Genomic DNA, 14,958 nt, shown 5'->3' with positions numbered 1-14,958 from the left:
ACTAAAAATGTGTTAGTATTTGATTGTTGTGGTCGTTCGGGTTCCGTATTGTTACACACCAGATTAGATTTATTATTGCTGTTGAATAATATGTATTTTTACATAATAATAAAAAAAATGCATAAGGTTTCGTGTGGGCCATCCGCCGCCACCAACGACTTACTTATAACAACAGAAGAACACGAGAACCGGTTCAAAGACCCAATACAGTAATACAAGGCACATTAATATAATTAACAGTGTCGTAAAAATACATGTCTCGAGCGCTTGCTCACAAAAAGAGGTAATTAAAATAACTTATTTGTCCTAAAGCCCGTTCGGTATTAAACATTTTGGAAATTATTTTCAATCAACGACATATCGCCAAAAACCTACCCTAAGGCTTAGGAGATGGGGAAGTGAACTCCCCTCTTGCAGTCTGCTCTAACCGCATTCCTTGCACTACTTTAGATGCATATAGAAGAGGCGTTGGTATATCGAGAGCATTTTGGAAATATCTCATTTGCATGGCAAAATAATCGAGTGCCATCAAAATAGAGATGTCTGCATCAGGCGATCGACTACCAGGTATTTCAAAAACAAGTTTTTTTATTTTAATTTTATTAGATTGCAGATTGGGCACAAATCGTGTAGTGTTGCGCATTACTATAGTGTGTCTCGATCGATACGCCCCTCGTGTGGGTCGACTGTATAGAATCTGAGGACGTTCTAAACGGTCTGTAGTGATAATTAATTGCACGCAAAAAAAGCACAGAGACCTAAGTACAATTTATAACGGCCACCTACAAAATTACCACACGCAGTCTTATTATACAGCGATTGCACAACGTCTAAACGAATAAATTATGACCAACAAAAAAAAAAGTAGTAGGCGACAGAAACGTGATACTATCTTTTTGTATTTTCATTTTTTTTTCATATATATTTTAATCATATTTTGATGAATGATATTTTGACGTAAAAACGGTCACTGGATAATCGCCTATATTATGATTTGCTCATTGTTTGATGTATACAATACAAACAATACTAATGAATTTTGTACACACTACACAGTGGAAATCTATCGTAAAAATTGCAAAGAAGACAAATGGTTTCTTTTACGCGTGACAGCATTGAATAAATAGAATTGTAATTCTCAACTCAAAGTTACAAAACAAATTACTGCATATTATGATTAATTATCGTTTAATACTATTGCAATTATTTCAGTAGAAAACTTTTGGAGCCAACCTTGGACGCAAATGGGAAAACGGAAGGTGCAACGGCTAGATTTGTCGTATCGTTTGTTAGTTTAAACAAATTATTTTACAACCAATGAATAAAGCAAATTATACTATTTGATCGGTAAAACAAAAGCTCGAAAGTCGATTCATTTTGAATTTTTTTAATTATAGCTGGAATAGATTCGTCTACACCTAAATCGTTTTGCGGTCAAAAACATATGCCTAATCTAATATGAATAGTCTATTATTAAGTATCCAAAATATTATAGCATTTAAAAAAAAATTACCAACATTTTTTGAAAATATCCTTAGAAAATCCAATACAATATATATTTATTTTTTTAAGAAATTTTTTTTTTTTTTGTGAAATTTTAATAGTTTTAATCAATTGTATTTAGGTACATTTAGGTATTTAGGTGTTAATATTTAATACACCTATGTAAAATTTGTAAGTCAGTTATTGCCTAATTATTTTTCATTATTAGATCATTTTTGAAACTTATGAGCCTCTAGGTAATAATAAAAAATTACTAATAATATAAAGAGAAAACGCAACCACCGGCTAAAGTGTAAATATTACATTATACTCAACGTTAGTATAAAAAGTAAAGTAAGATGAGAATAGAAAAAAATACAAAATATCAATAAAAAAATGTAGTTTTAATTTATTATAATTTAATTCGGCTGCAACTAAAATTATTGTTAATTAGTTTTAGAAGAAAAAAAATGACATAAATTAATGGTATATTTTGAAAATTAAATTATGCTGTATTAGCTGTTGAGTGGGATTTTTTTTAACTCCTTTAAGAATTCACACTCTCATTGGAACCCGTTTCTTTATCAGTACCCACTATACATTTGTGCTGTTCCCACAAAGTTTTATTATTATGAAATACTTGTTTTGTTTTCACGATTCATTACGCACAGATGGGTACGACGATAGCAATCGTATGTATGTCGACCGTGTGTTGAGTAATTTTAGAGTAAAAAGTCCAAGATGATAATTATTTTCCAATGATACCTATCTCGTATGTCGATACGATGGCAATCGACCTCCCTATCGATAATAATTATGATTTGCCACGCATTGTACTGTTAGGACTTACTTGGGTACAACGATAGATTAACAATTTCCGCTTCAGGTAGACGGTGGGCAATAACCAGCTGAAGATGGTTATCGCTGAGTGCAATGATAATAATTTGACGGAATTATTATAATGAGGCGCGTGTACAAAAAAAAAATATTAATGAGCATAATGTATAATATTATCATGTGCATCTTGAGATGGCGAGGGCTATTTCATTTCCAAGTAGGTACTTTATAAATATCGCCATCTTGTCTCACGACAAACCGAATAATAAAAGCTGTGCATCCTTTTTCGCAATCCGAATTGACAAGACACGCATAATAAAACATGTCAGTAATAAAAGTCAAAACCGAATTAATTTTTGTTTTTTTAGACAACATTTTTTTTACTCGAGTGCTTCAATGAGCGGACTTGTTTTCGAATCGTTTCTACTATAATGGTATTGTTCAATATTGTAATACTGTGTAGTTGGATACGATCGTGTTCAACTAATGGACTTGGGCACGTGCATAGTTGGTACATACACACCGTTAACCGTTCTTATAATTCAGAAAAATAATAACAGAATATTAATGTGATAATAATAATAATTACACTTTCGTTTGGTACCAAAATCAGACGCAATACGTGATTTTTTTCCTTATAAACGCTTTACACGACCTTTGTTTCGGCATATCGGTATAATATACGCCATAAATGCTGTAATCGACCGAAATAATAAAACATAATAAGAGCTGATACTGTTATAAATTATGGATTTATTGCGTTTAGAGTCTTAAATAAATAAATAAAAAAATATGTAATTTTATCTTTCTGTGAGTATTTCTTACATACACTTTTATTGTGTTCAAAACCCCTTTTCTGGACTGAGCTGTTACTTAACTACATTGGTCAAGAGTCATAAAATCATGGAAATAATGATTTCTCCAAACTAAAATCTTAAGATAAAAAAGAATACTATTTTTTGGAAATAAACCGAGAAGTTTCCGGACAATCGTACAATAATTGTCGACTTCTATGAATTAGTCAATCAACAGAAACAATACAATACGTATAATATGTTATTCCGATTAACCACGTTACACCGATAATGATCTTTTTTTTAAGGCTTTTAGTTGGTATTATTCCTCTGGTTCTGTAAACTACACAACGTTCATAATGATTTCCTTGTTGCCATAAAGCGATAAATTCGTTGAACTAATATTTCATTATTGATACGCATTTAATTAACCAGTGTTTCATCACGTTATTGGCCTGCATTGTGCCTTGCTATATAGTGTCTGTTTATTTATCTGACTTAATTTTATTCTGTTGAAACCCAACGTAATGCCAGTATAGTATGCCGGCCACTTTGCGGTCTTTAGGAAAACACTAAGAAATGTATAGATACATAGAATATATAGATCGAAAAGTATTTAAGACGCCACTTTCCGTCATGATGATTTCTGAAGACTTAAGTGACCTGGTCATTGACCTTCAGACAACCGTTCGGGCTCGATATTCGAATAATAATATTAAAAAAAAAATGGTTTACGTCAAAAAATCTGTCAGCTATAATTCAAAGACGTATGAGGGGACTGGTTGTCAACGTTATAATAATAATATTATGTTTTATAATGCTATTCTGGCTGTGTTACGGCGGTCTTTATTCTCTAAGCATGAGTAGCATCGACAAGCACTCGAGTATTCCGTGACTAAAAAAATAAAAACCGTACATTTTTTTTATTTTCAAAACTCAAACTTTGACTATTTTAACTTATTGTTGCGGTTCCGTCGATTCCCCAATTGAGAGCGCACACAACGAACGTGGGAAGACAGCGTTTACTAAACTACCGCCAAAGTAACCGGATCAACGATTAAAAACTTTAAGTAGAGCTGGTTTTTTTGTTGGTTTTTTAGTCGCTTATATAAAAGTAAGTAGGCGCGCGCTTAAGTATTGGAAAAAGAAAAACCTTCAAACTAGAATGGACGAGTTATTTTAATTATTGTACTCGAGACGGCAAACCGTTTAACCCAAGTCGACGCATTAACGTTAATTGCATGGAGTAAAAAATAAAATAAAACTCAAGTAGAAAATAATGCAAGCCCACATTATAAGAGGTGCTCGGAAGAGCCGACCGTGTTTTTGGGGAGAAATTTGTAATGTCCTTGGAAAAAAAATATGACTGTTTAATATTTATTAGCCCTCTGGTTTCTGGAAACGACCAAACCGAAAATAGTAATTATCTTGTGAGAGAAATCACATTATTATTCCATTACCGACAAAGTCGCCCGCGGGGGGGTTGAGGCGTTCCCCCCTCCGGGATTCGCGGTCTTGCGTGTAAGTAAATAATAATATACTGTAAATAAAAAATACATATATTTAATTATATAAATTATATTCCTAAAAAAATACAAAGAGCTATCAAACCAGCTAAAAAATATGCATACTACCAAATATACTGCCACATTCCTCTACTCCAAACACTTCCATGTCTTTGTTTACAACAGTCACCCACTTCTTCTCGGGTATACCTTTACCTTTATAAATCCCATATAGCATCGAAACCGAATAAACTATTTCCTACTTTCTCATCTTCATCATTCCCATAAAATTACTTAGTTACCTACCTGTTATTAGTATACAACTCTCCAACCATCGCTTATACAAACTCATTCCTAATTCATTTTAAATTATTCATTCTAATATAAAAATTCCTATTTCACTCTAAACGATATCTCATTACAGTATATAATTATAATATGACTATTTCATGACGAGAAATTATCACAACGATTTTTATTCATACCTACTTGAATTTTGGGTACTTATTATGAACCATAAAACCGCTATTACACTTACAGTTATAACTCACATCAGTAACACACCAAAAAAAATCACTTGAATACAATTTTTTTATCGAAAGTTTTAGGCAAATTCCAAGTATTTTGAAGTGACTATTTTAAACGGGATGACCAAATACCCAATACTCGGACAACAATAAAATTAAAGTTCATTTATACTAACTGTATATGGCACTAACACATTAGTTTTGATTGAACGCCGGATGAGATATTTTTCTACGGTCATTCTCGAACAATATATCTCATTTTATTCCAAAGATTCACAGCTGTATTATATATAGTAGAACCACCGACGCGCAAAGGATCCGGGCAATTTCTTTGCTTCTCACTTTTTCGAAACGTCTTTTCAAACGTTATTAAACGATTTACCAGTGAACGAACACCACGGGGTGTGTGGCGAGGGTCAGGGTCTCTGCATGTATTGCATGGACGGTGTTAAAAAGCGTTTAAGAGCGCAGGGTCAGAATCCCAAGGCCCACAAGGCGTTCCTATGCCTTCGTACAGCTACACGTGCGCATATCGCGACGACCCTTCGCCCCTCCTCTCTCGAGGCCTACGCCCGTGCCGTCACTTGATAAAATATAATGCCCGGTATATACTCTTCTTCTTTACGTCTACAGCAAAACCCACAGAGCGTCGCCCCCGAGACGAGCAGCAGCAGATGTGCGCGAATCCGACACTGCAAGAAACAATAAGAATAAAAATAGCGAAATAAAAATCTGCCGCAGATGTTCGAGACAATAAAACAACTCAACGTGGAAAAAAAAAATAAGAAATAAATACCAAAAAGTTCATAAACATCGAAACTCGGGGGCCGATTGTGACACTCACAAACGGTGCCCACGCTTAAGGTACACACACTAGATGCATTATTGTTATTATTATTGTGTACTTGCATGCAATCGAATATACAGATAATGATATTATGCTCACATGTCTCACTGGTCTTATCCGACCAAACACCCACAACATCGCCGATGCGGAGTAGACCGTGTGGATGGTAAACAGAGCTCGTGGCCCGAGTATAGGTACATAAAATATCATAATATGTATACACACATACAGTGTGTATAGTAACAATATAATAATAAAAAAATATAAGCCGCCTCGGTAATTGCACGGTGATCGCCACCGTCGCTTCCACAGCAGCAACCGACCGTTTGAAAAAAAAACCTGAGTTTAAAAAACAAGAACCTGTCTGCCTACAGCTCTCAAGACCGTACACCAAGTCCCCCCCCCAAAAAAAGGGTCGACGAACGGTTTGAACCGAAAAGCAAAACAAGAGATGCACGACCGAAAACTAACGTTCGCCAAGGGATTGTCGCGAGCATTTTTCCTATATTTTATATTAAGTAATAATATTTTTGAAAAATAACCGCCAAAAACATCTGGTGGCCATGTTTGTAACGTCGTCGGCTATTCGGTGGTCGTATTTCAATCTTTCCCGCCGTTTTCTGTCCCAATTGCACGGTTTTGTACTCAAAAAGACAAGTTAGATATTGATTAAACAGATGCACGTGGACTAAAATATGCTCCAAAAATCTGAAATCGTTTATCGTCGTCAAACCAATACACTAATGGCTAATAAAATATCAATAATTATTTATTTTTTAATTTTAACAACAGCACCGCTGAAAGCAATCGATGCAACGGAAAAAAGTGACTAAAAATTACTTTAATGAATTGGAAGGTGTAAATTTAGAAGGTAGTGGCATAAGTTGGGTTGAATTTTGGGGGTTGCAAAAGTTCTCAGAACCTAACAAAAACGTGGGTGGAGGGCTTCGCCCCCATACCTCTCCCCTCCTCATAATACAAAATATAAACAATTGATTTATTGATATTTCATAAAACATAAAGTCTAAGCAATGTGCATAAGCTACCTAGTTAGAAATCTAATGTATTTTTTTATTGTTTTTAAGTTTTCGCCGCTGGCTAAGCTTGGTATAGTCAAAACTATAAAAAAGTTGCGCTTTTTAAAAATTCTAAATTAATAGATTTCATTTAAATTTTTATTTTTGCAACTTAGATTTAAATTTGAATAATATGTATTTAATAATTATATTTATTATATTCAGCTGAAAACACCAACTGTTTTTAAAATCAAACGTATATAGACTATAAAACTATATCTAAAGCTGATAATACAGCTGACAGCTATATAAATATATTTATAGTTATTTAATATATGTAAATTTACTATAAATGAAACTAATAAAATATTGTAATTAATATTCTTATCTTTAAGATTTGTAGACTTGTATCTGAATTGAAAATATTTGATGGAAAAGTAATAAAAATATCGATAGAAGTAAAAAACATGGAATTTTTCGAATTCAAAAATGTATTTTTTTTATAGTTATTTTTAATTACATTTTTTTCGTACTAAAGTATATTATCTATACCGTTTAATAATATCGAAGTGCCACCTCCAATAGGAATATTATCAGGTGCACGCGGTAAACGGAAATGAACACATCAATGCTGGGGGTTCGCCATTGGGCTATTGTAAATTGTCCATCGGCCGTTTCCTAATCATTAATTTTATTACAGAGTTTTGCAACACATTTTTACTCTCTCTGCGGCAAAACAAAATGAACGTATACAATAAACTTTAGATGGGAAAAAGTATTAACCTACTCTCGGCGACCACCACAAAGACTCGGTACGTCTTCCTCGCAGTTGTCTGTCTTGTGCAGAACAGATCGTATAGGTACATAATTTTTATTGAATTTTCTTTCACACTAATTGCTTTTCGAGCCGGCGCGTTACCTTGAAATTAACTCGTTGCTTAGGGCAATGTCGGACGAGCCCCACGTGACTCGGCCAGAAGATTAACCCGTTCAATGAACCGGTCCGGCGATTCCCAAGTTGCCCCGGTCTAATCGCTCAAGGGTTCCTTAAACGCCATATAACAGTATACACATGTAGCACAGTGGTTCCTCACCTATACAGTTATAAAAACAACGACTTGCTTGGCCGTAAACGGTTTTGTTTGAACTATATTCATTCTTACGGTGGCCGGATGCTATTATATATATAAACATAAATCCTGAGCGATATTCAAACAGTATGTAAAACCATTCGGCCGGATTGCACCGGAACAGAACAAATGACAAGTGGTGCAGCCAAAAACGGAAAGAGAAAGTTCACACGTGACAAGTGCTAAGAAGCCGAGACAGACGGTCTTAAGTATGGCGAAAGTAATGGACAACAAAGAAAATCACGGCCGTTACAAATCTTCCAATTCGACATCATATACCTCTACAATAGCTTTATTGACCGGACCTATACCTACCCTCCGGCTGACCATCTTCGAACATCATTTTATACAAGCATAAGGTTTTTCTCCAAATAAATGATGTGCCATAAGAGTGAACGCGCCCGCATAATTATCTGTTTAATAACAACAAACGTTTTCCATAATTTTTGTTTTCTAAACGTGTTTCGTGTACATATTTTAATAATTGCTCATCGACACAAATTATTATCATCCGTCGACACTTTCTTCGAGCATACCGCGGCGGTATATAGGTATACCGTAAAATACCACTAAATAATCCCCAAGTAGGTATTCATTACTGCATTACAAACAAAATACATTTACATTATTTTATTGTCTGAATTTTCAAATTTGAATTGTGGACAAGTAATCGACAGATTTAAACGAGACTGATACTTGTTTCGCCTACGATTTTTTTGCATTTTATACAGATAAATAAAAAGTGCTAAGCTATAATGCGTTGACCTTAAATTTTTGTGTATTGCACTTTGACCGTAACGCGGTGGCCAAGAACAATGATTGTGTATAATTATGTTTATTGTAATGTAACAAATGGAGAGTAGGTACACACACACACACACAAACTAACTAGGCGCGTGGGAAATGCAATCGCGTCGAGTCACCTTTGCGCGTTTTGATGTTTTTTTCACATGCCACGTGTTAGATAATACATATTTTATATTGTGTGTATTGGGCAAGTAGTTTTGCTCGCCAACAGTATAAAATAATTGATAACAATATTCGTTGAATAACGCAACTCGTCAAGTATTGTTTTGACTTTTACCGATTAACAGTTAACGTTTTGTGTTTTTTTTTTTTGTAATATTTTATGTATTATTTTTTTTGTTCAAATTAGGTCGGTGCCAACGTGAAGTCTCCGGGGGCCAAAGCACGTATAAGAAGTACTTGTGTGCTGGTTCTACTTCCGACCGACGACTACTATAATATTGTATTATACTAACCGGCGCACACAAGACCACACTGTATAAGGACAATACGGCATTCTTTCTGCCTCGGACGTCGGTGGATGTACATAGTAATAATCATCATGACGATAATGATAATAACGGAAGACGATTTGTATTGCGGCCTAAACGGGCAGCACGTCTTCATTAACGAGAAAACTCCAACTCTTTTTCCCCTTTTCCCTCTCCTCGTCCACGCCACAAGAGATCAGGCGAAAATCGCTCAGACCCTTGAGTGGACCTATTGTGTACTTCCTACATTGGAGCCGAGTAATTAAGCCAAAATTTGATTATTATTATTCCATTTACAAGTTCCTTTGTTGCCGGCCGCAACAGGCCATCCCGCAACATTTTAAATGGATTTTTATTGCAAAAATAGTTTCAGTATTTGTATGTATTTTTTTTTTTTGTCCAAAGTCAAAACGACCCAACCCTCGGAAACGTATTCCCGCATAACAACACTACTAACCTAACGCCGTTTATGGGTTAGTCTGTTGTGTGGTCATGCTAATGCACGAGCAGACCGTTAAAAACAGGAAAGAATTACCGCGAAAACGACAATAACCCAAAGTAAATGGCACGTTTACTAATTGCCAGAACGGAAAGGACGATAAAAGGGATAGCACAGGAATATGGCGGTTGGAAAAATAGAGTGGATACTTACCACCAAAAGAAAGCTGTTCGACCACAACAGTATAATTCGATCGAGTCGAAATATTTTAAGCTTTTCTAGAGCTTATCAACTAAATGTTGATGTTACCATTATTTAAATGTTGTTTATACAAGTTTGGTTTTTTGATACGTTATTCGCTTGCGGTAATTTATCATTGAATATTTATTTGGTTTATTCAACAGAAACAAATATGGAAATTAAAACAGGGTCATTTCTGAAGCCGGTAAACCATAATGTAAACCGTTTTTAATGCAGAAAAACAGTTGTTCTTCACAACTAGATATCCGATTCCTGACGAGACGCGAGTCATAAATAATTTTTACAACTCTCCAAAGACACGAGAAAAGATATAAAACGGCAAAATACGTTTTTAATGTTTCATATACGATCCTCAATCGTCATGACTCGCTTATAACGTCTCCTGGACACGACTTGATTTTTTTTTCCCCATTTGTGACCTATTTTTAGTTATATTGACGGCGTTTAACGTAGCCATATAGAACACGGTGTGGGTTCAACCGTTTTACCATAACTTACATATAATATCGTGACTGTTAATTGTTCACCTGAAGTTTGAACGCAGCACGAATAAATCTGTCGGACCAGTTAAGCCAGACCGCTGTCAGAACTCGGTGAACTTATGTCATTGACCGCATTGCACAATCCAGTAAAATGTACAAGTTTATTTTATGTCCCGAAAAATCATTAAGGTTTGATTCAAAGTAGGCGTCTTGTTGTGTTGTGAGGGTTAAGAATAGTCTCCCCAAGTCATAGATTCGAAAGGGCCTTTCTCACTCATTGAAGTAACTACTTGTTCTATGTCAAAATACTGTAAAAGCACGGAACAGATGAAACATGTAGGAATGATGTAGGTCTTATCGTGTAACGTTGTTCAGTTTTTTGTGTTTAACAAAAAAAAAAAAATGAGACCTGACAAAATTTTCTGTACAACATTTTTAACTGGTATAATCATAAAATATACCGTTTATCGTTATAGTTAATTAATATTTTATTCAGCCAATCCTGAGCAGCTTGGGTGAAAAAATAACGAGATATTGCTACTAGAATTTGGTAAAGTGATTATATAATAACTATAGCGCCAAAATTTGAAATAATAATTGTATTTTTCTGCTGTCGATCCGCTAACGAAAAAAAAAGGCAGATCGTTTCTAAACTAATAGTATTTCTCAACTATTTTCCTCCAGTTTTATTAGTATTGCTGTTCTAACTGCCTATGCCAGCTTAACCGCTATCGTTTATTCGGATGCAAACTTCTACAATATTATGCGTTTTATATTAATTTATACAGTTCTTTTTACCTTCATAAGGAATTACGTGGTGTTCCGGCTGCGTTTGCACGGCGTTTCCGAAGGCGACGGCTAAGACGAACACCGCCAACAGCACTCGCAAGGAGCACATGGTCCGTTTGTTGAGCCCTGTAAGAACACAAAAATAACAAAATTAAAAAACCCATTAAAACACTTTGGTCCAATGAGAATAAAATAATATTAATAAAATTAAAAAATATCGCCGTTTTGGTTTTTTGTCCCGCCAAAAACCGGCTGACGTTTTCAAAAAAAAATTAACCGACCAGATTTCTAATCGTGTACTCTACTGACTGCACCCAATCCGTTCTTTTAGTGCATTATGCATGGTACGATTCGTATTTCCAAAACCCTATTTGACCGTGGTCTGATCGGTGTGGGGCAAATAAAATATATTACAAGTGATTTGTTTGCGCTAGTTGAACCACAAACCGTGGTGGGTGGGAATGGACTACCGGGGCTACGGGTTACGAAAATATTATAATCCTTTTTGAAAATATGTAAAAAAAATTTAAAAAAACCATTTCCCAACAATGGTTGGTACCCGACAAAAGGAAACGTTGCGTCCCGACCGCACAAAGGCACATCGAAGTATGTCTTATGAATACTAGATTATAATAATATATGCGCATAATTTAAGTACTATTATGCCAGTGTGGGCGGCCAAAATAGTAATAATCATTTATTTACCTGTGAGGGATAAAACCAAAATCGATACACTTTTTTAATTCCATCGGCGGCATAATTATTGTATTTATCGATTTTTAACGGGTTAAAATAAAAGGTAACAATTAACAGGTTTCCAAAACTTACCCAAACGCTTCGCCGAATATTAATAGAGATATTATTGTTATTATTATAAACAAAACCATCAGGCACGACCCGACCTATCTTTGGACGACAACAACGCCTATAGGAAGGAAGCAATGCAAGTTTATCATATAAAGATAGGTAATCGTTCTTCATCCGTAGACATTATGCCGACAAAAGCGCCCATAAATAAGTGCTATAGCGAATTGATTGTGCACACTATGCACAAACATTAATAACGGAGTGACATTTTATTTATTACATGAAACAAAATATAAAAACTTTCTTTTTATTATTATTTTTTGTTTGTTTTAGATTTAATCAAAATAATACGTCAACACACTATATCCGTCTGTAGTCGAACCCGTTTAGCCATTTAAATATTTTTTGACAATACTCGTGTAATAATGGCCAATTGTGTGGTCTTTAAAAATGTTTAAGACGACATGAAACGCCAACATTGAATTTCGCCCGGATCGTCTTATCCGAACATCAACAGATCCTATAAGAAAATATAACTTGTACGACCTTCAAGAGTGTTCTTGCTACCAGCTACAATGAATTGAATATCGTCATGATTTCAGATCTCATAAATCTCAATAAATCATATCAAGACAATGTTTAAAACACAACGGGAGCCGTTTTGCACGCACTGTCCGGTATTAAACTCTGTCTACTACACAATATTATAACCTCTAATAAAATAGGAATTTTTGTTCAGGGGTTTTAGGAACCGCGTACAGATTTAAAAAAAAAACTTATACTGTACGCAAGAGATATAAATTTGAATAAGGTAAAATAAATGTATTTCAATGAACATTCAAATTTCAACTAAATAATTATAACTGATGAATGATAATGATTAAAACTTGAATAACAACATTATGTTATTGTGACAATTTATGTCACAAAAATGTAACTATTTATTGTTAACAATGAAACTACTAGTGTTAATTTCAAAACTCAAATAATAAAATAAAACTAAAAAATTGTTTTCAATTAAAAAAAAATGTTACATTGTTTTTTAGCTTTTTTCAGTTTTAGTGAAAACCATACCGAAAAAATGTATACAAATCGACAATCGTGTAACTAGGGTGTAATAAATTATTTCATGCACTAAATTACAAATCGATATTAAATAATTTGTTCAATGTTATTATTTGTTATTTAAGTAAAAATGGCATTGGCTTGATTGCGTTGACGGATTCAAGAAAAAAAAGCTTAGTCTGCAAACGTTATAAAACGTTCATTTAAAAAATAACCAATACCCACACAGACGGGATATATATTTTTAATTATTTACTTGGAGGCCAAAAACCATAAAAGTTTTTATTTTTGCCCAACGCCAGACAATTGTTCCAAGTTTTTTTTAACTTTGTAATCATATATATATATAGCATGTAAATGTTTATATTACACACAAATCTGCTGGGTTTGTACTCCCCACTCCGCGGTTGGGCCCCCGAGAAATTCTCAAAGTATTTTTCAATCATTATTTTCCTGTCAAGTAGTACATAATAATATGTATACAATACACAGTATAATAGGCACTATTGTCTGGTTTTATCGAGCAAACCGATCATAACCAATGTTTTGCTCTGCGACCTCCGCCGAGGCTGCACGTGACGTGTGGGGAAAAAAATGAAATAAATAATATTATTATGTCACATGGCGCGTTGACCGTACACCACCGGGCCGTTACACAGGTGTTATTTACAAAATGGAACAAGCACTGCGATAACAGCAGCCTATTATGATCGGATAACGTGTGAAACGACTTGAGGGAAAAAAGTATAGCTTTGGAATTCTATTGCGAAACGATCGGTACACACAAATGATCTACATGGAAAATCGTGAACTTACACGCCGTGATCTATTTATTTTACTTTTATTTTGTTGTAATTTATACCGTTTTATTATGTACCTACCTACTCTATACCCGGTTCGACAACGTGTTCGTGTAATCGCATAATGTTAAACAAGTGAGACCTACCCGCCGGTATTGGCCGTTTTCGGCCACACGCGGCAAGACAATATTATTATTATTGAAATTTCAAAATTCCACCGCGATGTGCGACAGTTTAAACGTTACAACAGGGTTAAGTATAGTGTTATTGGGCTTAAAAACCACCTAGAGTTGAGCGGGCACGTACCGGCTATAGAACATCCGGTCCGATGCTTTACACACTGTGTATGTGTGTGCCGCATAATATTACATATGATACGATATTATTGTCTAGCGATGTGCCTCTATTCTTAGTGTACCGTGGATTTTTATTTGATAAAAAAAGAAACAATGTTACTCAACCTACCCGGTTTGCACTATAGCTGAATGCGAAAAAAGGCACAAGACCAACAGAACCGGACACAATACACACAATGCGGACAACGTTAGAATGGTTCTGAGAATCCAGATTTTTATTTAATACATTTAAAACCGGCAACGAGAAAAAAAAACTCATTTTTCATGTTCGATTTAAACGATAAAACGGCGATTTATTTCGTATCTTTTGTACATATATATATATTTACGTTCGTACGAATTACTATTATTCAAGTGATTATATCTGAAGCCTGTACGGAGTATATTGTTAAATAAAAAAAACTTACATGTACTCTTCTTCTTGTAATAGTTTTTAATTATTTGTAAAAAAAAAATACATTCGTTTGTACAACAAATAAATATAAACGATTATGAGTACTCTTGTTATAAATAGCGATGATAATAATATTTAGTAAAAAATGGT

General features: G+C 34.5%; 1 protein-coding gene across 1 annotated transcript in view; it reads right to left on the bottom strand.

Moving 5' to 3' along the window:
* The window catches only part of LOC126833495 (semaphorin-5B), a 51,178-nt gene that overhangs the window by 23,538 nt on the left and 12,682 nt on the right, over positions 1 to 14,958 (bottom strand). Inside the window, exon 2 of the mRNA XM_050564873.1 lies at positions 11,396 to 11,512. Coding sequence (XP_050420830.1) covers positions 11,396 to 11,495 — 100 coding nt within the window. The 5' untranslated portion in view covers positions 11,496 to 11,512. The remainder of the gene's footprint in view (positions 1 to 11,395; positions 11,513 to 14,958) is intronic.

This window comes from Adelges cooleyi, unplaced genomic scaffold, assembly GCF_023614345.1.
Source record: "Adelges cooleyi isolate 19-005CV unplaced genomic scaffold, UGA_ACOO_1.1 ACOO_flye_CR_arks_rails_tigmint_CR_PRNA_2, whole genome shotgun sequence".
Taxonomy (NCBI): Eukaryota; Metazoa; Arthropoda; class Insecta; order Hemiptera; family Adelgidae; genus Adelges; species Adelges cooleyi.
This window is presented reverse-complemented; position numbering and strand designations above follow the sequence as displayed.